This window comes from Orbicella franksi, chromosome 14, assembly GCF_964199315.1.
Source record: "Orbicella franksi chromosome 14, jaOrbFran1.1, whole genome shotgun sequence".
Classification (NCBI taxonomy): Eukaryota; Metazoa; Cnidaria; class Anthozoa; order Scleractinia; family Merulinidae; genus Orbicella; species Orbicella franksi.
Window position 1 is genome coordinate 22970900 of NC_138158.1, and position 26259 is coordinate 22997158.

Here is a 26259-nt window from a genome sequence, read left to right on the forward strand (position 1 = left end):
CACAAAGGAAATATAATGAAAAATGTTTATTTCTGATTTAACAACAACTACTGAAATATAATTGTTTCTTATATCTCTTTCAAAGCAAAACGTCATGCGACATAAGGCATACAATGGAATGAATATTTTAACTGGAAAAATATCGGGTTTTTTTACATAACTTTTTTTTTTTTTGAGTTACAATAAATTTAATACAAAACTCTTTACTCCTTACCCCAATTAACGCCGACGAGACTAGATTCTTTAACAAACCTTGGATTCTCTTGAAGGTTGGGGCATATTATTTCATTTCATAACTTCTAAGGCAGAAATTTGTGTCCTCACCAGAGGTTGATGTTAACCGCTCAAACATCTCAATATTAGCTCATATTATAACACCTTTACCGATCACCTTTAGTTTTATTTTCCCTTTAATAATTTAAAAAAAATCAAATGGCACTGCTATGCACATAATGACGTTAATCTTGGTCTGTACCCGCGATCTTTCAATGTTTTTTCTTCCTTCGTCTCTTCTGTGGCTTACTTGCTCCTTGAAATCTTTCCCTCTCCGGTGGAAACTGTCCGAAAAATGCGCGCATGAAATTCTCAAAATCTCTCTCCTCCGATCTGAAATAGGAAACAGATACTGTTGTTTTCACGTTTTGCCGTAACTTGTAAAAAGAAAAGAAGCATACCGAAGATGAGGAAAGAAAGGAAGAGAAGAGCGTAGCGATGGTAAAAAAACAATGCAAGGACATTTATTTCTACTGCTAGACCTACCGTCCACACTAATCCGTCACGAAAACGGCGCTCTTCAAACTGGAGGATTTGAAAAACGCCGGCTTTGCGTTTTAGTGTGGAAAACATTTTAAAAACGGAGCTTTTCAAAAACGATGGCCTCACGATGTATGTGTAATTTCCCTGGCGGAGTTTTCGTCGAGCACAAATCCAAAATGACCGGTGATTGTTGCGTTTTCAAATTTCTTCGGCGTAGTGTGGACGGAAAACATTTGATCCGTTTTCAGAGTGAAAACGCCGTTTACAAATTCCTCCGGTTCAATGTGGACGGGGTGTAAGAGAATGCCTGACCTGGAACTAAAGCCACTAGGATGTGACTGGCGAGTCTTGAGTTTCAGATGCACTGTATGAGGATTAGGCTCAACACGGTAACTGCCAATACCCTGAAAATGAATAAACCAAGGATATCATCACCTACTGATATTAAACAACTGCTATTAGACTTGACCACGAGTCGAGCTGCGAAAACCGAGCTCGGAAAGCGCAAGATTTGCAAGGGTTTCACTAGGTAAGGGCCGGCCGGGTACCGCGCAAATTGACCTGCTTTGAGGATAATTTTTCCCGCCTGGTTTGAGCATCCAAAGGAATATTTTTCTTACAAAGAAGTTCAGATCAAAATCTTGTTTTGCTCGCCCATGAATACCAGTTGTCCCTCTGCAGAAAATTTTAATAAAAATCCCTGGATATGCGACGCTAAAAACTCGAGTAAGAAAAGCGCGAGGTACAGGAGCGCACCAACAACCGCGAAAGACTGAGAGCAAGTCTAAACTAGTATGTACCACGTGCATGAAACCACACCTGGCAAGCTGCCCACTCAGTGACATCAAACACTTCACCCTCCATACAGGCATAAAAATGCAGCTTATAGCCAAGAAAACTACTCTCTGCCCACAGATCTCCCTGAAGAATAAAACCACACATAAAACATAAACAGAAACCGAATCAGATAGTACCGACCTCAATAAATATGCGATATTTCAGGAGTTTCTTCCGGGATAGGGCACCTTAAAAATATTCACCTGTCAGTGAATTTTTTCGAGTTAAACTTTCGTAAATCCGTCTCAGTGATAATGGTTCCCAGTCTTTACCATCTAGTATCTTTTGGGGCCACCTCAGTACCTCCTCTTTGGTGCCTTTTCGACTCTGTGAAGAACATTCTCGAGAATGCTCTTGATTAAAAGGTCATTTGGTACATCACTGAATACAATGTGTTAATGCAAAATGAGATATAAATGTAGATTCTCTAACTTCAAAAAAACTTCACAAAACCAGGGTACAAAGGAAACCAATTTTAGGCATCTGATATACTAGCTTGAAAGTCATACCCACTTATTGACTAGGTCTCACAAAAATGTCATATCTTATGGTACTTCTGTAACCTGAATTTCCTTTAAAAATTCTTAACAAAATATAATAGCCAAGCTGAAAAATCCCCTAGCCTTGGACTATCGGATTCCTTTCTTTGCACGCTGATAACGGCAAGCGTCACTACCCCCGGGTTTATCACAGACTTCAATGTGAACCTAAAATTAAGAAACTTTCTGTCGCCCGGTTTACGATATTTTCAGAGCCATTTATCGACGACGTTGTATTAGGTGTAGAAAGATACTCATGAAAAACGCAACATAAGACCAAAATGGTTTCTATGACTCTGTAAGTAGAGGCATTTACTGTCCACATACCTCTTTTGCAGCGTGTCTCGTGTTACACCTACCGCAAAACCGTGCGGTCAGAACAAACCGGTCTGTGCTGTAACGACGATGTTTTCCATCACACGTATTGCAGTGCAAGTAATTCTGCATCTGTGTGTAAACAACAACAAACAATGTAGCCAGTGCAATATAAGAAGAGAATAACCGAGCCTGAAAAAACCCGAAAATAACTGCTCCCATTGTCCCCATTTCAGGTCACAACACAAAAACAGGAAACAGAAAACGTACCTTAACTTTTTTCGAAAGTTTCCCCACTCTTTGAAGGGAAATTTTCTGACGTTATTCAGTTGATTTCGGTTATATTCTACACCATTATTCAAATCTTGAATCTTTTAAAACCTTTTAGATACTCAAAAGCTGTTACTCAAAAAATGAAGATAGGCGGCAAAACTGTTGCAACGTCGCCGAAACAAAATGGTCACTTGAGAAATTCCCGATAAAGAAGCGATGCGTCAAAAATTCCAACTCTTTTTAGTGGGAGGCTGATTCTAATACTAGTTTATTACAATGAACAGCAAGATCTGTGAGTGACATAAAAAATTACGTCTCCAGCCTGAGGTGTCAGAGTGGAACTGGGAAAACTTGAATCCGAGTCAACTGGATATTTCAAGTGTACTATTCAGGACTCGATACATGCAAATCAATGCATTGCTCACTGGTACAACTATATATGCCCAATAGGGCACTTGTTACAGAAAAACAAAAGATGCTATAAATAAAAAATAGACTGGAATAAAACTGCTACATATAGGTGGTAATTACCTCTTGCATCTTTCGTCCTAGATCGGCAAAAAATTGCTCAGGACTAGCAGGGCCGAAACGTCCCTCCTGAAATATTTAACACAAAATAGGGAATGAATACAAGACAATAACGTGCTTTCAGTCAGTTTCAGTGTAAGGAGAGTCAATTTTCTTGGAATGATGTTACAGGCAGCTCTTCAACTTACCCTCTCCTCTGCTCTTCTTTTCCAAGCTTCTTCAGCATCAAAATTAGAACGCTTCTCCTGTTTACGAATAAACAAATGTGGCATGGTCATAAAGTCTAAAAACAAATCATCACAACTTAAACAGCAATGATATAAAATTTATACACTTAACTGAAGGGTGCCAAATCTTATTCTCATTCCCCCAGCGACTAAAATTGATTCACAGTAATAAGAAATGAGAAATAAAATAAGAGATCCATATAACATTAATTACACTTACTGGATCACTCAGAATGTCAAAGGCATTTGCAAGAGTCTTGAAAGCTTCATCCGCTTGAGGATGAGTGTTCTACAGAGAAAAAAAGCAGAGATAATGAAGAACTATAGAACAGCACAAAATAAACAATGCCTTGACTCAGGCTAGGAATGAAGTCTTTCCTTTAATCCCAGGAGCCATACAGTGCAACAGTGCAAGCTTGAAGTTGTAACCAGGTTTTGCCACAGGAATGCATAATATTTATCATTATTACACCAGTTTTCGACATTTGTCTTGGCAATTAACAAGTTAAATCAGCTTAACATAGTACCTTGTCTGGATGGATCAAGACAGCAAGCTTCCTGTACTGCTTTCTTATGTCATCATCTGTCGCATCTCTTGGCACTCCAAGAACACTGCAAGAACAATGAAACACATTGAAAGGCAGACCTTACTACATGCGTTTTGAGCCAAAAGCATGTTTCAGGCAGTAAACAGACAGTCGAAAGCTTGTGTTTTTATATACATTGTACTTTTAGCCAGAGAACGCTTTTGTATTTTACCATAAATGTAAATGTAAATTGGTAAATGTAATCTTACTTTTGTTTTTTTTTGTTCACGATTTAATGACTTTGATACTGTGGCATACAGTACTAACCTGTAGGGATCGTTGTCTTTGTTTTGAAGCATATGCAAAACTGCTGCATCTCCTGATTTCAATGAAAAACATACAGGTAATCAACTTTTTTAACGACAACTGTACTATGATCATGCAACAATACTTTGATTCTGCCCATTTAGCATCCTCAGAGACCCAGTTTGCTAGTCAGGAGACACGATATTTTCAGGCCACACAATATTTTCGGGCAAAAGTACTTGAATGCTTCTGTAACTGGTTAAGTAAGAGTACAATGTAACTACTGGTACCCAGGGGCTCTCCCGCTCGAAAATATTGCACTGCCCAAAAATATCATTTCGTACCAACTAGCTGCCCCTGGGTCTCCAAGGATGCCCATTTACTGTACAATGAAGGAAAAAAATCAAATAACAAATTACCATTCTTCGGCAGATCATAGGTTTGACCTTCACCAGACACCTTTCTTCTTTCTCTTCTCTTTTTGACCCACTCATTCACAGCTGATAATTTGTTTTTAACATAAGTCAGCCATCTGTCAATTGCAACATAGTGCAGCACCTTCTTGCAGCACCAGCACAAAGCAAACCAAACACTTGATAGGAGTAAAACAAGCACTTGTAAGTACGCATTTATCAAAACTTACTAAACAGTAATTAAAACTCATATAGCGCAATTTTCCATGATCAAATGCGCTTTACAATAATTATTAGAAAAAATGATTAAAAATAAATAAAATATACAACTAATTAAGACTGATAATATCACATGGTGAACAATAGCAAATTATAACAAATTAGAAGCCTGTTTAAAAAGACATGCTAAAAACTTGAAAAAGAGTCAAAACTGGATATGCTACTCGGTAGATTGTTCCAAAGCTTCGGGGCTGCATAAAAGAATGCTCTTCCTCCAAAAGTATTCATGACTTCTCACTGTAAGTATTTGTATTCATGACCTCTCGCAGTAAGTATTTGTATTCATGACTTCTCGCTGTAAGTATTTGTATTCATGACCTCTCACTGTAAGTATTTGTATTCATGACCTCTCACTGTAAGTATTTGTATTCCTGACTTCTCGCTGTAAGTATTTGTATTCATGACCTCTCACTGTAAGTATTTGTATTCATGACTTCTCGCTGTAAGTATTTGTATTCACAACTTCTTGCTGTAAGTATTTGTATTCATGACCTCTCACTGTAAGTATTTGTATTCATGACCTCTTGCTGTAAGTATTTGTATTCATGACCTCTCACTGTAAGTATTTGTATTCATGACCTCTCACTGTAAGTATTTGTATTCATGACCTCTCACTGGTATTTTAATCACCGCATGAAGTAAAAGGCCTCATCCACACTACAACGGAGGTTTTATTTCTACAGTTAGGCCTTCCGTCCACACTAGTTCGTCATGAAAACTGAGCATTTCAAAATTGCTTCTTAACCTGGAGGAATTTGACAACGCCTGCTTTTCAGTTTATTGTGGGCAGGAAACATTTTAAAAACAGAGCTTTTCGAAAAAGATGGCATCACAATAATCATATGATTTCCCTGGTCGAGTTTTCCTCAAAAACGAATCCAAAATAACCAGTGATTGTTGCATTTTTAAATTCCTCCAGCATAGTGTGGTTGGAAACATTTGATGCATTTTCAGAATGAAACCTCTGTTTTCAAATTCCTCCAGCAGCGTGGACAGGGCCTAAGGTTTCTTGTTTTTAAAAGTGTTTTTCTCTTCTCAAAGAATAAACTGTTTGCCATTTTGTTTGTTAGCTAGTTGGTTTATTGATTTCAACCAAACACAGTTGAAAACAAACTTAAGTAACTTCCCAAAACAACATTACTTACCAGTAAATGAAAAAGCCACAGAGCAAAACCAGAAGAACCAGTACATAGTAAATGACGGACTTGAAAGCTTGACCACATTTGCTCAACACTGATACACCTGCCGAACACCACATATTATTAATGTTGTTAGTAAATAAATCCGTTGCTAAGCCTATGCCAAACAGATTCACAAGTAGGGTTACAAGAGTGGTCGCTGTATACAAAAATTTGAGCCCATTACACTGTATAAACAGTTCGGTGATTTTCATAGTACACAGTTTATTTTAACAACAATTTACTAAGCCAGATCATACATGTATGTTCTAAAAAGCAAATTGTCAAACAATACCTGTGCAGTAGAGGCTATAAAATAGCTTAGTGAAATCAAGCTCTGCTTGAGCAGTTCCCTCAGCCCTCTGTTTATGACTTGGTTTCTCTTTTGCATCTGATGCTGGCATTGTTCTGGTAGTACCTTCATCTTTCACTCTATCACTGACTCTTGATTTAATACCAACCTTAGGTTTTGCTTGTCTGTGTGAATCAACTCCGCTTGATGTTCCATCTTTTGAAGTCTTTACATGTTCAGTCTTAACTGAAGCTTGAGGTTTCCTTCTGACTTTTTCATCAACTCTTGATTTTGACTTGAAACTTGTCTGTTGAAATCTTTCCTTGCCAAATGACTTCTTGCCTTTTTTCACACTTTCTTCATTAAATGAGCTTTTTGCTGTCTCAGGGTCAACAGAAGTACTCATCTCATTGTTCACCTTGTGACTTAAATGTTCCTTGGGATTCTGGTTGCCATTATGCACACAACTGTTTGTACTACACTCTCTATCTTCTGTAACATTCTGTTCTGATCTCACTTTCGGCAGTTCCTTAGCTGTGTTGGAAGAAACATTAGAATCATGACAATTATGTTTGGTGGTAGGATCTGGATATAACTCTGCAGAACTCTTTTTTGATTTCTCTTTCTCTGTTCCGATATCTGTCTTCCTACTCTTAACCTTTCCATTGCCAAAGTAATTTTGAAGATTTTGATAAAATTCTTGTTGAGATGATGAAAGAGATGGCTTTGGTGATTGTTCTTCAGAAAATCCTTTATTCTGTTTGTTACAAGTACAGTGAGGATTGCTTGGGCTTGAAACACAAGCACCATTCACAAAATGAACCCTGGTCTTTGAGGGAACACGAGGGAGATTGCTTCCTTCCTTTGTGTGCCCACACTTTGAACAGACTTTACTGTTGTCCTTAGAGGAAAGTTTGTCAGAACTTGACTGATCTGTCTTCAGGTGATCCCTGCGCTTAACATCACCAGTTTCATCTAGTTCAATCGAACTATCAGAATATTGATGAGTTGTGGGTATGTTCTGATGCAAAATGTCTGACCTAGTAAAAGGTACTTCTTCTCTTAACCCACTTTGCAATAAATCATAGTATTTTGCCCAGTCATCTATTGCAGATTCGCGTGCCATGCACAACTCATCAATGAATCTTGTTTCTAGATTTTCATCTTGATTATCACTGTAGGTGTAAACTCCTTCAGGATATTCACCATTTTTATAACCAAAATGATCAGCTGAAACATCAACACGGTCATCAAGGTCATGGTCAGAGAAGCTGCCATTGTCATGCACAGCCTCTTGTGAACTAATGGGCGTTTTGACTGTTGAACAAAATGAGCCGTCAGCTTCTTCCAGTACTTGGAGTTTAGGACTTTGACTCTCAGTGCAATTATCATTTATTGGTGGGAGGTCTATCTCACTTAAACCATCTATTGGGCTGCTATCAGGTTTTCTCTTCTTGTAACTGCTATTCACAAAGGATGTCCAAGGATGTTCAATGGTAGCTTGTTCACTAGGATCGCTATAGTAACTAGAGGAAACAGCTGGAGACCATGGAGTTTTAACACCTGGATTCTCTTCCACTTCTGCTTTTTTTACATTCCATTCATTGGAGGAATTCTTCTTTTTTTCATTACCAATGCCAGACTTTGCTCGAGTAATACTGGCGTAGCTTAATCCTTGTTTGTCTTTCTGTAGATGACGTGAGTAACATTCTGCATTCATCTGAAAGAGAGCCAGTGTTTCCTTGTAGATTTCAGCTTGTGGATTGAGCTGGATGGCCTGTAGTGTATCAAAAGGAAGTACAGTGTAGAATAAATCTTTATGAACCCAGATATGCTACAGCTTCAACAGGTCATTACATCATCATCATCATCATCATCATCATCATCATCATAATAATACATGTAATAATAAACATGTCACAGTTACAAACCTTTTCCAATAACTTGATGGCTTCTGGGATCTTGCAGCAATCCACCAAAAGAAGAGCCTGCTCGTAAAACTTTGCAGCTCTATCACTGTGTATAGAAAAACATACAATCTCATCAAGACCATTGTAACAATTAAGCGACAAGAGAATGAATGCTGGTACAGGATCTGTCAGAACATTTTCATATACATGTAGATGATGACAAATTGTAATGAGAGGCATTAGTGCTTCATGACATCCAGTATATGAACTTTGATGTTTGACAGTTCTGGCAAGTTACTAAGTTCTGTAAATATTGGGCCTTGTGAGTGTGTGATAGTTGCTGCAGTGTGCAAAGGTCTTTGTGTGGAGTTGAACAGAATAAAAGAGGCCAAAGTTTAAAGTCTACAAATTTCAAGTCAGTATTCTTGCAAAAAAAATTGAACCCCTCAATTGCAAACTTCAAAGTTTCCCACAACAAAAAAAGCTAGGGGGTCAAATCTATCCCTGAAGGGATGCAGATGAAAAAATGAGAACATCCCAGACCCCATTGTACATGCAAAATTTTGAACATACAGTCACTGGGTCTTTGTTGATTGAATAAAAGTTACAAAAGCCCAGCTTTTTAAACCCAAGAGGATTAACCTTCCTCAGCAAATTATAGTTTATGTTATTTCCTGTATTTCGTTTTCTCTAAAGATTCCCATAGATCCATGCACACTCAAGCTCGGACTAACACGCAAATGAAACAAAAACAATTTCTACCATCAGGAAGATGAACAGGAAAGAATGCTTTAAGACTAGCAACAACACACTGACAAATGAACAAAGCAGAAAAATGTGGTGATCTCAAGGATTACTAAGCTTACTTATCGCAACCAAAGTTTCGTCATGGATAAAGTTACCTAAATTATGTCGTGTCTATTCAGTTTAAGTATTGGTTGACCTTAAAAATAGTGCTGTCAGTCGGTGAACTAAACTAGAAGAGGTTCTGAAAACAAGTTCCACTGTCAGGAAAACGTAATCAAGGAAAAACAACAAAATAGAAGGACATTTCAAATCAAAATCAAAATAGCGAACTCTCTAAATAAATCACAACTGCCACCTCGAAACAAGCACAACATGACCTCCGTTACCTTCCTCCACCGATTGGAAGCCTTCCAGCAGTATCCATAATCTGCTAATGCAATCCTTTGGACTACCTCACTTCGCAGAAACAAAGGATGCTTTCATTTTCGAGTGAAAAAGTCAAAAATCGAAATCCTTTCCAGACATACCTTACGCGAAAGAATGGTCGGTCGACCACACGAAACGGAGGCGAAAATATCCGTGACGTATATGCACAGCGGACTTGTCCATTTGGCGGGAAACATATTACCAGTTCTCCGCGGTCAAGTTCAGAAACGAGGCTATCCCTAGTCTCCTGGTCAGACGACACGTGTATTCAACATGGCGGCCTTTCAGTGCATGTCTCGTGTAAAATATTTTTCTTTAGTTTTTCTTCTGCTTCGTCTTTTTAGCTCATATGTTGCTTCCGCGTCAAGCATTAGGGGAGTTGCAGTTACTAGTAAGTAATTCTCTTCTCATTACATTTTTTTCCGTTAAATTTGTGCGTTCAATCTTTGGTGCGTCAATATCGAAAATGGAGAGGAATTTTCAGACGTCACCGGGCATTTTAATAATTTTACATAGATACTTAATTTACATTGTTTACCGTAATTTTTGACGGGATTTGTTTTGCTTATGAAATGACATGAATAACTGGGATCTTTCAAGTATCGAATTGTTCAATTTTAGATCTGTTAGAGATAATCTTGATCTAACAGAAACATGCAGACACATGTAGCTGTGCATTATAAAGCTCAGCTTAGATTTCTTGCAGATTACCCGGTCACTTTACAAACACTTCACCTGCATGTATTAAATCCTCAGCTCAGTTAAATTAGCATTAGACCCAGAAATCCCTATCAAAAGGGTCAGGGATCTTTGCTGTATCGCAAAGGGTTCTAATGATTGCAGATTATGTCACCAGTTAGAGTGTTCGGGGTGCTATACCATCATTTTCAGCTGTCAAGTTGTCATTAAGGGTAGTATGCAAAGAAAGAAAATTGGCCCAGACCAATCAGGCATGAATAATTTTGTTGTAAAAAATTGCCCACTACAGACAAACATCTTCACTACTTTCATGATCACCTGGGAGTGTCACTCTCCTGCTACCCCTGGTGCAGTTACATGTATTTTAACACTGTGATGTAAAAGTTCCTCGGGGGGGGGGGGGGGGGTGGGGTTAGGGAGGCATGAATTTTTTTTTCTCACTTTCAGGTTGTGCATGGTTCTTCGGTGGGCAATAGCTTGTGCAAGAAATTTTTTAAAATAATACACAGGACCTTGATAGTAGAAATCACGTGCTCAATTTTTTTCCCCATGGCTCCCCTTGCACATTTTTTTCCTCAGTAGTTTTTACTGTGAAGGAATTTTTATTTGGAAATTGCTTTAATCCCTGCTCTCCCAAAAAAATATCAAACATATGACCAGGGGTAATCCTAGAAAAAAATACCAACAGATTTGAAGTTATATAATAATGTAATGAAAATATATAATAATGATTGGTCCCTTACAGCTATAAAAATCTGATGTCTTTTTGGCATCTTTTTTTTTAAAATGATGAGTTCCCTTGATCAGGCCAGTCTATCTCAGAAACTTAGAAGTGGAGTGTTTACTGCATGACTTTAAGGTATAAGGTACTACCCTTACCATAAATTAGGGGAGTAGTCCTTGCAACTAGTCCCCTACGGAGTTTATATGAAGGGACTGGTCGCAAGGACTTGTCCCACAAACAGTTAACACAAAGTGTTTTGAAGATCAAGTCGTAGGGACTTGTCCCAAAAATTCAAACCAGTTTGAATTCGTGGGACTAGTCAAAGGGACCAAAATTTTAGTCCCGCGACCGGATTTTGTGGCAAAAATGGGTAGCTCACATGATGGAACCTGTCCCCACAACTTGTTGCAAGGACTAGTTGCAGGGAGTAGTACCCTTGTGTGTGCCGACCTTTACTTACGTACACATCTGAGATATTAATGAGAGCGAGTAGCTGAATAGTTATGATCATTCACAGCCTAATAACATTTTTGTTTTGCTTTTGCAGTGTTACCATTCTATGATCCTGCTAAAGACTTCACTTGTTTAGATGGCTCCCTCTCTGTTCCTTTTAGTAGCGTAAATGATGATTATTGTGATTGCGCTGATGGTACTGATGAACCAGGTACTGTGTTTGAAATTAACCACTAATCAACAACTTTTTTTAACTCTTTATATTATAGAATCATATAAACCTAGTAAATGAAAATGAGGGATAATCAAATTTGATTTATTTTTTGATTAAAGCCACAAAATGGTATACTTAAAACACTTTTAAGTACTCTCAATATTGACATTTCTTGTTGATAGTCCTTTTCACAGTTGCTTTTCTTATTTTCTTACTTATCGTAAAGATCAATGTGGATGGGAGGCAATTTCAGGCAGAAACTATAGAATTGCCCAAAATTGCCTGATGTTCATGTTATTAAGATACAAGTAAGAAAAAATAACCATGAAATGAGATGTTTGAATTTAGCACTGTTTCTGGTAGTCTGTACAAATGAGCTTGTAATAGGAAGTGGGGAAGATGTCCAATAATAGGGGACTTCAGATTTGAATATAAGTATGAGATCGAGTACAAGAACAACTTTCAGTATTCTAGTTTGTGCAGACTCCATATTGTTATGTCACATACATTACCCATCTCCACATAAAACCAGCATGAAGGGCTAAGGCTCTGAAAACATCACTGGTTTGAAATTTGAAAACTGTATTTATGCTCTTATCTTGGCTCGTAGTCCAATATAAAGGTGCCTAATTTAAACCACAAACATGTGCTAGTATTAATAACAGTACATTGTGCTAACAACTTTTTTTCAGGAACATCAGCCTGCTCTGATGGAAAGTATCATTGTACAAATGCTGGTTTTAGACCTTTGAATATTCCCTCTTCTAGAGTCAATGATGGTATATGTGGTATGTACATAATATGTTTTTTTCTTGATATCTAAATGTATGTAGTGTATTTGTGCAGTTAACATTTCCCACTTTCTCTTCATTTAGTTACAAACTTGCATAATTTCCATTGTTGATATTTGAGGGATATAGTGAGGATATAATCAACGCGAAAAATGTGGATTCACGACTGGCCCTTTGATTTAACACACAAAAAAAACAGACTCAAAATATCTCTGTCAAATTCTTACCCTCGGCCCACCCCCACCCCCCCTCCACTCTAACATATTCAAAAAAAAAACTCTGCACACCGATAAGAAAAATATTTGAGTTAATTGTTATTATTATATTATTATTATTATTATTATTAATTTTACAACGTTCATTCAACTGCACAGAAAATGCTTGCCTGCTCACTTTGAAGCCAATTAGTTAATTCCTTTTTCACTTGAGCTGTGTCTACAGTTGCTTGTGTATGTACATTGTATTAGTTCTAGTGAGAGAGTGGATATTCAAAACAACATTTTGTTGCGATGTAGATTGCTGTGATGGTAGTGATGAGTATGACAGTGCAGCCAACTGTCCCAACACATGCAAGTAAGAGTAAAAAATCTCATTGATTCTCTCTTGTTGAGTTAAAGATTACTTTACTGGTTTTACTTTTATTGTGTGACGTTAAACGGTCCTTTCTCTGTGAATCGCACTCAGTTTGCCAAAAATGATTGTTCACTTGAGCCGAGAAGAGAAAGGAGAGCAATATGCCTGTTACCAATTCATTCAGTGTGAAACATATTACCTGAGTGAAAGTTTGCATGGCAACAACAAATTACATGTAGCTGAAATAGTTTTCATGTACATGTATATTGAAAATTATTGTTAAAAAATTATGGCTATTGAGATTGGTAGGAGGAGAGCAGAGAGAATAATATACCGGAACAAAAACATAATCTAAAATCTGTCTGTCTTTCTGTGTCTGTCTGTGTGAATGTCTGTCTGTATGTCTGTCTGTGTGTCTGTCAGATTGTTCATTAGGTTGGACTGTCTGTCTGTCTGTCTGTCTGAATCTGTCTGTCTGAAATCTGTCTGTCTTTCTGTGGCTGTCTGTGTGAATGTCTGTCTGTCTGTATGTCTGTCTGTGTGTCTGTCAGATTGTTCATTAGGTTGGACTGTCTGTCTGTCTGAAATCTATCTGTCTGTCTGAAATCTGTCTGTCTGTCTGAAATCTGTCTGTCTGTCTGTGTCTGTCTGTGTGAATGTCTGTCTGTATGTCTGTCTGTGTGTCTGTCAGATTGTTCATTAGGTTGGACAGACTAACAAATAAATTATTGGGTTCTAATTTATATACAATTGTTCACAGGTATATAATGTGCATGGTTAACGATATTTTTATGATGCATGTTTCAGGGAACTTTATAAGGAGCTGTACCAAAAACAGAGAGAGGAGGCTGAGGTGGAAAAACAGGTAAGCAAGTCTAGCCTCTTAAGCGACCAATCCAGGCTCCTTCATCAGTATGGTCATTATAAACAAGTTCTGTCAAATCATTGGTTGCCAATGTCAGTATTTCCTCTTTTTAAGGGTGCTGCCATAAAGCAAGATTATAGCCGACAAGGTCAGGAGAAAAAAGAAGAAAGGAAGGTAAGTCTGTACGAGATGCAATATTTTGACAGATTTATGGTATTGTTTTAATGTTTCTGCTTTTGTTTGTTAAGTTGACTAAGATGTTGCATATCATTTATTTAGCAAAAGCTTGAAGAATTGAAGAAACAGTTGGAAGAAAAGAAAGCTGTTGTGGAAAACTTGAAAGGTATCAAAGTTTATGATATCACACTTAAAATCATTTGCAAAGCCTATCACAGATGTCACTATATATCCTTGACTAAACATTAAAGATGATTTCCAGTCTGTACTGCGCAGCCTCAGAACCAAAATGTTTATGAGTCTCACTCAATGGAATGGGAATGGAGGTTATTCATTACACACCACATACCTTATCTTTGAGGCATTTTAGATTCTCTGTCCAACAGTGTCTTTAATTTTTACTGCTACGGAGCTGTTTCATCCAGTGATATCAGAAAGAGCGAAGCATAAAGCTTTGTCTCCATAATGATGGTTGACATGAAACTTTCAATTTACGTCATGTAAGTGGTTACAAAATGTTACATTTTATGACATCTTACTTGAATCGAAACAAAAAAGGTAAACAGTGCAGAGAGAGTGCACAGTAGGGACTGGAAATCATCTTTGAGGTATGCTTGAATGTTTCTTCCCACAGCTAAAAAAGAGGATGTTGAAGCAATTGAAAAAGAAGCCAAGGACAAACATGAAAAGGAATGGGAAGGTAAGAAATAGTTGAACATGGCATTCATGATATCAAGATCATGATTAATTTGGAGAACACTAAAACTTCAAAGGGATCATGCAATCAGTTTTGGGTTCTAAAATCTCTTGCTTTGGTCTCAAACGACATTGAAAAATTAGAATTACTGTACTTGGAACACTTCCTAATTGTCCATACTTGTAGATACCTGTACATGTAGTTATTAGTCAGAGTTTGGGATCATATGATGATATGTCTGAACGTTTAAGCAATGTTAATGATAATTTTCCTTTTTGTGTTCATGTACAGAAACTAAAGCCAAACTTTTGGCAGAAAGGGACAGAGCATCGGCAGAGACGGCATTCAAAGCTCTAGATACTGACGAAAATGGACGGTAACAAACAAGAACATTGTTTTATTTTTGTGTTCTTCATGTCTACTTACTCTGCCCTGTCTTATCCACCTGTTTCTTTAGTGGTTTCAAAACTCCACTTCTTACATGTTTTTTTGTTTATTCCAAACTACAGCACATTTAGTGATCTTACTGACTTTGACTTGTCATTGGATAGCTTGTGTTTTTTTTTTTTTGTTTTTTTTTTTTCCTACAACTAGAACAACTTTGCATTTGCATTATTTGCATTATTCTGGTCTACTGCAGCACTTTCTCAAATCCTTGTTTAATGGAATTTAACTTGACTTATTTCCCTGCAGTGTTACATTACAAGAAATTGTTGATACTGAACTTTTGGACAAGAAGTACAATGAAGATGAAGCTAGGGTTAGTACAAATCATTTACAGAATGCTTAACGTACATCTGTAAGAGTCTGTTACCCCTCCCCCTAGATCAGCCTATGATTTACTACGTGTAGCTTTTTTCCCCAGAGGGAGGACTCCCATATAAAAAGGACTTGGGGTGCTCGTCTCACCTTTTTGGGGTTAAAAATGTGATTTTGGTACCTCTTAGGGTGTTCAGCCTGAAAAGGTCCACAGCGGGAGCTTTTACAGTACCTTTTAGGGTATCGAGCTGAAAAAATATGACAGGAGATAATGTGTTGTTTTAGAATTGGTACCTCGTAGGAGTGAAAATGATTTCAAGCCATGCCCACAAAACAGGATCTTGGTACCTCTTAGGGGTTCATTTCAAAATTTCCAATGAGCACCCCTGTCTTTTTTACATGGGAATTCTCCCTTTAGCTTTTTTACTCCATATTTGTCATTATAATTTCATTATAATTATATTGTCAGGAGTTGCTTGGTGGATATGAGGAATCTGAGTTTGAAGATTTTTTCTCAGGATTATGGAGCACCTTCAAGGACAAATACCTTCATAAGCAGGTTTGTGTAGACTCTTGAGTTACTTGCATAAAATGCCCTTATTACACTGTATAGTACAGTAAGAATTCTAATATTATTTTTGTCTGATATAAGGTCATTTTGTATTGGTTCAAAATGTTCCAGATGACAGTTGTTGTGTCGTAGATGCATTAGGCTTTATCATTAATCAACAGACACAGAAACATTATTCTAAATATGAAATGTTTAATGTTTATTTTGCTTTTTTATTCTAGCCTGAACCTCCACCAGTTGATGAATCAGCAACAACTGAAGGGGAAGATAAACCAACAGAAGGTCTGTGTAAACTTGGCATTAAATTAAATTATTGGGGCTGGAAAAAATTGTCGTCCCATTGTCCCAGACAAGTAGATTTTCCTTCTGGGCAAGTACCTTTTCATTCTCACTTGCCCAATGGGCAAGAGATCAGGCAAGTCATCTGCCAACTAAATCATTAAAAGAGCAAACTAAGTCTGGCCCAGAATGTCCCAAATGCAAGGTGGAATCCAAGTTTTTTTCAAGCCCTGTTTATCAGTAACTTTAATACAGTTCATACATATATAGAAATTGGTTCAATCTCTAAAAGTCAAGAAAATTTCAGTCTGTTTTTCACAGAATTTTGCACCCAGTCGGGAGCTTCATAATACCTTACCAAAGTCAGGGGAAAGTATTGCTGCAGCTTTTTGATTAACAGTATTTTTTGGGCCAGTATAAATAATTTAGCTAGTTTAATGGGCACATACTGCATCTAGAGAGTGTGAAATACTAGTCTTTTGCAGACACTGGGGACCTATAATGCTCCCAAAATTTCTTTTTTCTAAAAGAAATTAAAAAAGAAATGGTTATATTTGCTCAGTCAGTTGTTAAAGTCGGGTCTGAATTGTCTTCTTGTAGACATTTTTTTTTTTTTTTTTTTCATGGATGGCAACCATGAAGATATGAAACAACCTGGTCTTCATTCTCATAACCCACGTAGTTGTAATGTGTTCAAGTTGGAATTGAGAATTTTGGACATCATCACTAATGAGATTTTTATTATTAGCTGCAACTGCTGCAACTGAGCCACCCCCTGTTCCTCCTCCAATTGACGATAATTTGGATGATGAGGATCTGCCTGAGGTACCTGGTGATGATGATGATGAGGAGGAGGATGAGGATGAAGATGAAGGAGACGAGCCCTCAGATGAATTTAAACAAGAGGCTGAGAACAGAGCTGCTGAAGCTTCAGAGGGTCAGTCAGGTTGAATAAACTGATAAATCTAAACAGTTGAAATTAGGGTTTTTGCTCCACTAAGTTAAAACTGAGCGCTCTTTTATTATTCTTGTACCAATTGTTAGTCGATACCTTGCAAAATGATCTGATCGATCTCTTTTGCTGCCTCATGCTAAGAAATAAAGGCTCACTTGCTCAACACACTACTTGTCGAGCACTTTAATCATGAGCCCCCGGTTCAGGAGAATGGGCAACCACTCCACGTGTCACGGCGTTGAATGAATTACTTGTATCACTATTACTGTTTCCTAGTCTTAATAGAACCTATCTAAGATAGGTTTTACTTACTTCAGTGCCCACTCTACTGTTACAGATAATAAAGATGATTTGAAGATGCCTGATTATGATGAGGATACAAAAGCAAAAATTACTGGTAAGTCAAGTTATTAGCGCAAATATGTGCAATTTGTGCGGTGGACAAGGATTATGGACTACACAACACTGTGTGGTCCGCTTATTGTGCAAAGACCCCCTGGGTTACGTTGTGTAAAGAAATGTTTTGATATCTCTCTTTAAGTTGCTAACGATGCCAGGAAAGAATTCGAGGATGCAGAAACTGCTTCACGGGACACAGAAAGAGAAATCAGGTTTGATAATTTAGTTTTAAAGTGCTGTTCTAAATCGTCATCTTGATGAAAGGAAAAACAAAAAAAACGGCTCAGTAATGTTGTCGATCGTTGATTTGCTTGCTTCTTTCAGTGACCTTGAGAGATTGCTGAACCTAAATCTTGGTCAAGAGGAAGAATTTTCTCCGCTTCAAGGACAATGTTATGAGTACACAGATAGAGAGTGAGTAAATAATACTATAAAGGTAAAGGTAGTCTGCATACGAACCAAGTGGCTCATCAGGCCGGAGCTTACCCCGGTTTCAATAGCATGAAGCAACCAGAGCATTTCTACTCCCCCCTGGATGGGATACTGGTCCATCGCAGGGTTACCCCCCAGAATGAAATCCGCCGATACCCATTTATACACCTGGTTGGAGAGAGGCGCTGTGGGAGTTAAGTGTCTTGCCTAAGAACACAACACAATGTCCCCGGCCAGGGCTCCGACCCGGACCGTTCGCTCCGGAGTCGAGCGCACTAACCACAAGACCACCGCGCCTCCCATAAATAATACTATGACAGGTCATATATATATAGCTAAGTTTCACCCGAACAAGTACAGAGGAAGATTACATCTTTGACGGACTCCAGTCTATATAAGCAGCAAGGTTCATGTGATAACAGGTCTATTTGGCTTTCGTTATTTTCAGGTATTTGTACAAACTTTGTCCGTTTGACAAAGCTTCTCAGCAACCTAAGGATGGAGGCTCAGAAACTTCACTAGGGTGAGTGATTTGTACAGCAGTAAAAATAGTTACCTCTCCATTCAAACCAGAGAGACTTGAAAATGTACGACTGGATCATATCCCAGTGTCCATAGCGTGAAGCGATTGGGAGTGTTACATCTGAGGAACCCTCCCCTCTCCTCCCCCCCCCCCCCCGAAGAACAGTTCGTGATCGCTGTTACTAAATCATTCTCCTTGAGCATAGAAACATCGTACCTTGCGTAGAAGACGTAAAACGGGAGAGAGATCAGAGGGAGGGATAACGGAGATAGTGTAGAAGTAGGGGGCGAGGGTTCCTTCCCCTTCTTCCTCGCATCTTTCGCCTCCCCTACTTCTTTTCCCGTTTACGCGTGTACTGCAGACTAGAAGTATTGTGAGACTAGTGGCACTGACCTGTGCTCAAATGCGGAGAACATCACGCTAACCAGAACGCTATTTTTATACTGGAGGGCGTATGCATTTATAAATCACAGTCAAAATTCTTGTAAAGGCCTTTAAAAAATCCCTCTAGTTAGAATGGAAGAAATTGTAACACACTTAAATGAACCCTGACTACGAGTAGGCATCGTAATATCAATATCAAATAAAAAAGATTGCAGTCGTCCTTATCAGAGTTGTCTCATGTTATCTGTATTTTAGCACATGGGGCGAATGGACAGGAGATCCAAACAAGTACAGTCGTATGAAGTATTCTGGAGGACAAGGCTGTTGGAACGGACCTAGCAGATCCGCTGTGGTAAGCTGGAAACATACATGGCTACGAGCTGCTTTTGTTCTTGCTGTTTTTTTTTTAAGTCGTCGCGGAAGTTGCGTTATATTTTTATTCAGTTATCGAGAAAAGAACGCACACCCTTCGAAAGTCATAATACCAGGTACTTACAAGGTCTAAGTGCGCGAGATCTTTAATCTTTAATAAATTATTCGCTTGTTTGAGTCGTTATTAATGCGCGAAAAAGCGCCGAACAAAAGGACGGCAAATAGGACCTGCGCGTTTCATCTTATGTTAACATTCTCGCAGAAGTTATGTGTGTTTGGGAACGTGAACTTAAGAATGTCAAGAATCGCTGTAGATGAATAAAGGAAGAAAAAATGGTTCCTTGGTTTTTCTTCTGGCAGAACACGAAGCATGTAGAGTATAGCGTTCTTCGCAGACATGACATCCTTGTCGCGAAATCTTCCCTCCATGCTCGGCCAAACAGCCTCCAAATTCATTGAATTATATTATCATCCTCTCCTTTGCAGATAAACCTTCGGTGTGGCTCAACGAACGAGCTGTTTCAGGTCTCAGAACCGAGCAGATGTGAATACCTTATGGAATTTAAAACACCCGCTGCTTGTAGGAATGTCGGCGACTCCACCCTTCCACACGAACATGGCGGAGAACTGTGATTTAATATAGGAACCCTTAAATCTGTACAGAATTTCTACTGGAAACAAAATCAAATAGTTATTGTAATAAACTTTTCCGATGCGCTAATGATGATGATGATGATGATGATTAGCGTATGAGTTCTTTAAAGCAAAATTATAAATTTAAACAGGCGAGCCAAGAGATCCGCCCTGGTACCGAATCAAAATTCTTGGAACCAATTCTACAAGCTTTTTTTATGTTGACATCGTGTGATATGCACTTGCACAAATGACAATGGTAACCGTGTGATCCATATCTAATTGCTTTGTCACTGATCTCTAGGAAGATTGGTGACAGCAATAAATTGTTCACTAGCAAGGCCTTGGTGTCTCATTGTACCATCAAATTTTCCAAAATGTGAATTGTCAAGTATTTCAAGCTTAGTAGCTCATTAGTTTTATGTAAGCCGATAAGACAGTTCTCAGAGAAGCCAGATTTCAGCTACCATACGAGTTCACCTTGCAATGCATTGTAATTTTAATAAAATAATTTTCATTTTGCTTGATGTTTTATGAACTTAGTGCAGTGAACCCCCATTAATGCAGTCACCAACGTGCGATGAAAATTTGGCCGTAGTAACGGGATCGCCGTATTATCTTGGTAGGGTCAAATTTCATGACTGGTCTAAATTGACGTCTTCACAGATCTATCACAATTGTACTTCTAAATACAACTGTTCACTAATAAGCATCCGGAGTGCAGATATAATTTTAAGAAAATTGAAACTTGTACCAGTACATAAAATATCAGCAATAGGAAGATGAACATTATTAGTTTGAGTAGCTGTATAAACAGGGTAAAATTATAAAAGATTATACAGGTTGGGATTTCAGAATGTAGCCGTTGGCCGTATTAACGGGGTGGCCGCATTAGCGGGTTTTTCTTATAAGAAAATGTATGGGCTTTTCGCCGGGACAGAAAAGTGGCTGTAATAAGGAGGTGACTGTAATTATAAGGCAGGTTCTACTGTACGCTGGAAAGGTGAGGATCTCAAACCGTCTTTTGTGATCAGATGCCTCAGCGTGAACAAACTTTAATCCAGAAACTCGTCGAATTGCTGTCAACTTGCCACATGTATTAAATTTCCGTGCAAATTTCCGTTCAAGTGACCTCGTAATGCCTCCTTTGAGGCCACTCGACTCTTTGTAAGGAAGAGTGTTGCGTGACTAGTCAAATACTGCTACGAAGACCAGTGCATGACCCATGGATGCAGGGCTTTGTGTGACCCAGAAAACAAGATCCAGTCTTTTTTGTATTTAGTCGTGAGTTCGGATGGCCAGCGGTTGCTGCCCAAATTTCAATATGGCGGCTGAAGTCGCGGACTTTTCTGATCGCACATTTGAGAGAGAAATCGATTGTCATAACGGAATTCTTAGGATAAAGCAAGCTGAAGTAGGTGATGAGAGTTGTGTTGTTTGGGACGCTGCCCTAGTTCTGGCAAAATATTTACAGACACGACACTACTGCTCTAAAGAACTACTTCAAAACAAGCGCGTTATTGAGCTTGGTGCTGGCACTGGAGTAGTTGGACTTATAGCTGCGTCTTGTGGGTAAAGTGCATGTATATTGTATTAAATGCATCAGATCTCGATTTTCTACATCCCGCATCCAACATCACCACATGCCTCTAACAACACCATTCTGGTGCCATAATGACGACAACTTACTCACGCGCTACCCCTTGTACATGTAGCATACCAGGATAGTCATTTCATAACAAAATAAAGGGGTTGATCATCGTTCACATGATACAAGTTTGATTTTTCCTACCAGAACGAAGCTTTCAACTCAGCGTAGCAACCAGAATGAACTCTTAATGGTGTAGGACTCTTTCTTTTATGACATTTGGCACTAGTATCATTTAAATAAAAAGAAAATACAAAAGGAAACTGGGGTGGACTTGTGTCAATAAGTCCAACACACACAAGTGTCTGCCTTATAAAGGAGACCCCATTAAGGGTTTGTCTGTTGTTGTACTGTGCACTTTAGAAAAGTAGCTGCTGTAAAGAGTTACCTTAAGGTGCTTCATAAAGAGAGTTTATTGCTTTAGAGAGGTGTCCAGTTTAGATAGATGATGGTGGAAATAATTCTGGGGCCAGACTCACAAAGCTCTTTGTATTTCATTTCAACAATACCTACGCGACATCTTTTTGTAAAAAGGTCTTTGTGAATTTATCCCCAGAAGTCTACTCTGTGAGTCAACTTTGAACACTTGAACAAATTAAATGTGTGGGTGTTCAGTTCATTTATTGTCAGTTATAGCATCATTAGTGTAATTATTATTTCATTTCAGTGCATGTGTGTACTGTACTGACTTACCAGAAGTTGTACCTCTCATTGAATTAAACAGCAATATCAATCAAAATATGATAACAGGAACTTTTGTGGCAAAGTCATTAAAATGGTATGTATGGTATCTGTATGTTTCCCATGCAATCCATAATTTGCAATCCATTGTGACAGACTGTTTCCAATAATATTTTTTGTCATTAAAAATGTTTTTCAAGACAGCGTGACACAAAGACTACAGTACAACCGTAACAGCGGAACAGCCTTGGAATCAACCAAATGTACATGCAAAAATGCAATGAACCCCACCCTCATTCAGCCATTCTAATTACAATCCAACAAGCTTTGCAACTCCAAAATGATAAATTCCCTCAAACAATTTGGCTGAAATTTCAATTTATTATTGTAAAATTTGTAATTTTTATAACAATGGTCTTGTCAATTAAGCTTAAATGTATCAAAGTAACTGTGTAGCTTAAATCTGATTTACAAGTAAAATTCTGTTATTTTGTATTGTAGGGGACAAGATGTGTCTGCTTTTCAACCTTCTCCAGATCTACTTTTAGTTGCTGATTGCATTTATTATGAAGAGGTGAGAAAGTTGACAGAAATTTATAAAATTAATGTTGAAAAAAAAAACGTAAAAATAGCTTAGAAAAAGCTTTGGCCAAGATTTAGGTCTTGACATTTAATTCTCTTAAAAAAAAAAATTGACGTAGAAACTGTAAAATGCAAACAGGCTTCATGCAAGGGTGGAAAAAAATTGGTATTAAAGCTTAGCGAGTCAATGAGCTTGAAAAAATTAGGAAGCAAAGCAAGCTGAGCCATTTTTGCTTACCAGACTGCTCTCAGCTTGCTTGGTTTGCTCCACTCTCCTCTTTTTTCACCCAATCGAGAGCCTTTTCATAGGCTACAGAAATGTTTTGACAAGGTTCCATGAATTATATGTTGTTATGACTGATAGTTCTAAATAGTGCAAGAAGTAGTAAAATAATGACAAGAATTAGTGGTGCAAAGAAAAAAAAATCCAGCAAATGTGACGTCAAGACTTTGGCAATGCCAAATCTTGTTGTGAAAGGAAAACAGGTAAAATCACTACTGGATATGGGCAAACTTCAAAATTGCAGCTGTATCAATTGTTTTTATCCAGGTTAAGGTCTTTGTACGATGTTTTACATCACAGACGCTTGGCGTATATCTGTGCGTATTGTGTAGTTTGGTTGATTAAGTAGTTTAATTGTTGAAGTCCTTAGAACCTCTTGTGGCGACCCTTTGTGATCTGAGTGATGTCAATACAACTGTGTTAATAAGCTACGAGGAACGAACAACAGGCAATAAACCAATGCTGGAGAAAAAGTTCCATCAGGTAAAGTCACTTCACTACACATTGTAGCTTGTTATAGTCAAACCAAGTGAAGTGTACCTCTCAAGATTACATTAATGAATTGATTATTTGAATATTGAACCCACTAGTTGTTCCAGGATTATGGCTAATGGGTTTAATGTTGAAAAAAAAAAAAAAATTTAATATTGATTTTTGAAATACTAGCGAGTTCAGTATTCAAATAATCAATTCATTGTTGCATTCTTGAAACAAGTAGCGGATTCCATATTCAATTAATCAATTCATTAATGTAATCTCGAGGGCTACGCTTCAGTTGGTTTGACTGTAACTTGCTTTTGTCACGTTTGTTGTCACGTTTGTTTCACGTTCGTCTCACAACTAGGCGCCATACCAAACGCATCTTAAAAAATTTAGTGTAGATGTATCAAGCAGGCCATTTATAATTCCTCTCCATGCAATCTTTTCCTCTCATAACCATTTTTGTTTCCAGTATGTGGCTTAAATTTGAGCCTTTTACTTTGTTATCTTACTCCCAAAAGAAGCGCTACATGGACAGCTTGATTCCGACATCTCTCTCAGCACTAAGCGATAATAATTATCTCCTCAGAGCTTTATTATCTAGCTCTCTGCACGCACTGCAGGCCTATGATGAGGGAGCATCATAGGCCTGCAGTGCGTGCAGAGAGCTAGATAATAAAGCTCTGAGGAGATAATATTAGAGACAACTGAAACTCAGCAGAATTCAGACAGACAATAGTCTAGAACCAGACCACATGTATCAGATATTTAGATTACACTTATGTCCTCAAACAATAATCCAATCTCAGCCGTTCTTTGTTCATATACTTTACGGAAAACATATCAGTTTTTTTTTTCTCTCTTTATTTATCAGCTTGTGAGAGAGCACTTTACAGTGGACGAAATCCCAGAGGAACAACAAGACCCAGTCTACCACAGTCCAGATATACACCTTCTGAAGCTGAAAAGAAAGATTGGAAAAAGCTCTGACCAATCAGAGTAAACGCGCTGTTCCTTCAACCAATCGGGAACAAAATCAAAACCAAGCGTGAACGCATCACTTGACTAGTGCGTGTTTCCCGCGCTTGGCACGGGATGTATATGATTGCTTCGAGTTCTAATTGACTCAATGTGCTAGTTGCGTTTGTTGTGATTGGCTATCTCATGACAGGCATTAGGAAACCACTATAAAAAGATGAACAATTCGGTAGCCCGTGTACAGTCGTCCACTCGGCACTTCGGGATCACGGAGTTTCGTAAAGCAAGGCGGACATACGTGATATTTGAAGCATGACTAGAGAAAAAAAAAAGTGGTAGATCAATATACCTGACTAGATGCGCATAGCTCCGTTCTGTAGCGCGAAGAAAGTCAGTACAAGTTGCAGAAACTAAGAGTTTGCGTTTGAGAGTTAACATATTCGCCAGTGACAACTTATCTTAAAACTTACAACAGAGATACAGACGGACGACATCACCAACAAATAAAAGTAGATTTTAAGACTTAACATGAGTGGATATTCTGCTCTCGGTACTCTCTCTAGAGATGAAAGTTTCGAAACTGTTACTTAACTTTTGTTTTGGAAAACGACACCCACCTTACTTTGGCGCCACCCTGAATGGCGCCTTTTTGAATGTCCCGAGTCATCATCAATGGACAGAATGAATAACTGTACCTTACCATGACCAAGTGAATAACGTATTAAATGTGAATTCTGTCTGGTGTACATGCAGCAAACGAACTGAACGCAACTGATCATTTCCGTGGTGAACTTCCAACCAAATGCATCTTTGGCGTTTGTGACGGTTTGATGATGTTGTCTCGTGCATGCCGATTCAAAGTGAGCGCGCGCTAGGAAAGATTTCTACAATCCGATCTGTATTTTTTTACTTTTATTATTATTAATGTCATTATTAATGTTAAGACATTAATAAAGTTTATGTCTGTATTAATTTCTGTTCTGAATTTTCGGAAGGCTCGATTTCTGCACCCCGCCCCCCCGCCTAAATTTTCGGTGGCTGCTGTCCACCTTCACCAGAGTTACAATCTTAATGTTCGTTACTGCTCGCGCTACAAGCCCGTTTCCTGTTCTTTAACGTTTTGTTTTTGTTTTTTGTTGTTTTTTCTCTCTTTCTCTTCTTTTTCGGTGTGGGCTGAGCCTGAGAGAGGGGTTGGACGGAGGGTCTTTCTTTACCTCAGTTTCTTTTACCCGTCGCTGAAGTAATTAGATCTCGGGGCGTGGCAAAATGTTTGGACTTTTCAAGAGTCTGAGTATGTCTGAGAGACACGTGGCGGGTGTATTAAACATGGAGTTTTTAATTTCTTTCCAGCCCACCTCCTGTGTTAGTAATTAATTATCCCAATAGCATCTGACAGCACGTATTATAATTTTAGTTAAGTGTAATGAAATTGTTGTGTTTAGTAAATTATTAAGAGTTTGGGAATCAGGACGGATAGTTTGGAGTGCTGAACAATAGAACAATACGTCACTTTTCGTTTTGTGTATTTGAGGCAAGCTGGTTTCCCACACCATG

At 38.2% G+C, this 26259-nt stretch overlaps 3 protein-coding genes across 5 annotated transcripts; 2 read left to right on the plus strand and 1 right to left on the minus strand.

The window, feature by feature from the left end:
- Positions 1-11: 11 nt before the first annotated feature.
- Positions 12-9712, minus strand: LOC145468506 (uncharacterized). 2 transcript variants are annotated; one of them, XM_081452245.1, is made up of 14 exons: positions 9514-9711; positions 8402-8486; positions 6474-8247; positions 6146-6242; positions 4728-4900; positions 4330-4381; positions 4003-4087; positions 3696-3764; positions 3437-3493; positions 3252-3317; positions 2460-2579; positions 1576-1677; positions 1069-1160; positions 12-606 (listed from the first exon to the last, which is right to left on the minus strand). In XM_081452245.1, exons 1-14 carry the CDS (start codon positions 9549-9551, stop codon positions 486-488), a joined length of 2931 nt encoding a protein of 976 aa, XP_081308371.1. In that variant the 5' UTR covers positions 9552-9711; the 3' UTR covers positions 12-485. The 2 variants fall into 2 exon arrangements, with proteins under 2 accessions (XP_081308371.1, XP_081308370.1); XM_081452244.1 differs by having other exon boundaries at positions 8402-9712.
- A 99-nt stretch (positions 9713-9811) lies between these two features.
- Positions 9812-20580, plus strand: LOC145468507 (glucosidase 2 subunit beta-like). Its single transcript, XM_081452246.1, has 19 exons — positions 9812-9944; positions 11524-11640; positions 12336-12431; positions 12950-13007; positions 13815-13872; positions 13987-14046; positions 14152-14215; positions 14684-14749; positions 15038-15122; positions 15440-15506; positions 15975-16064; positions 16298-16358; positions 17104-17292; positions 17648-17707; positions 17852-17921; positions 18034-18123; positions 18590-18664; positions 19304-19400; positions 19907-20580. Exons 1-19 carry the CDS (start codon positions 9827-9829, stop codon positions 20051-20053), a joined length of 1668 nt encoding a protein of 555 aa, XP_081308372.1. The 5' UTR covers positions 9812-9826; the 3' UTR covers positions 20054-20580.
- Positions 20581-20662: 82 nt separating this feature from the next.
- Positions 20663-25690, plus strand: LOC145468508 (protein N-lysine methyltransferase METTL21D-like). 2 transcript variants are annotated; one of them, XM_081452247.1, is made up of 5 exons: positions 20663-21625; positions 22369-22479; positions 22884-22956; positions 23611-23730; positions 24602-25690. In XM_081452247.1, exons 1-5 carry the CDS (start codon positions 21348-21350, stop codon positions 24728-24730), a joined length of 711 nt encoding a protein of 236 aa, XP_081308373.1. In that variant the 5' UTR covers positions 20663-21347; the 3' UTR covers positions 24731-25690. The 2 variants fall into 2 exon arrangements, with proteins under 2 accessions (XP_081308373.1, XP_081308374.1); XM_081452248.1 differs by having other exon boundaries at positions 22426-22479.
- The last annotated feature ends 569 nt before the right edge of the window (positions 25691-26259 follow it).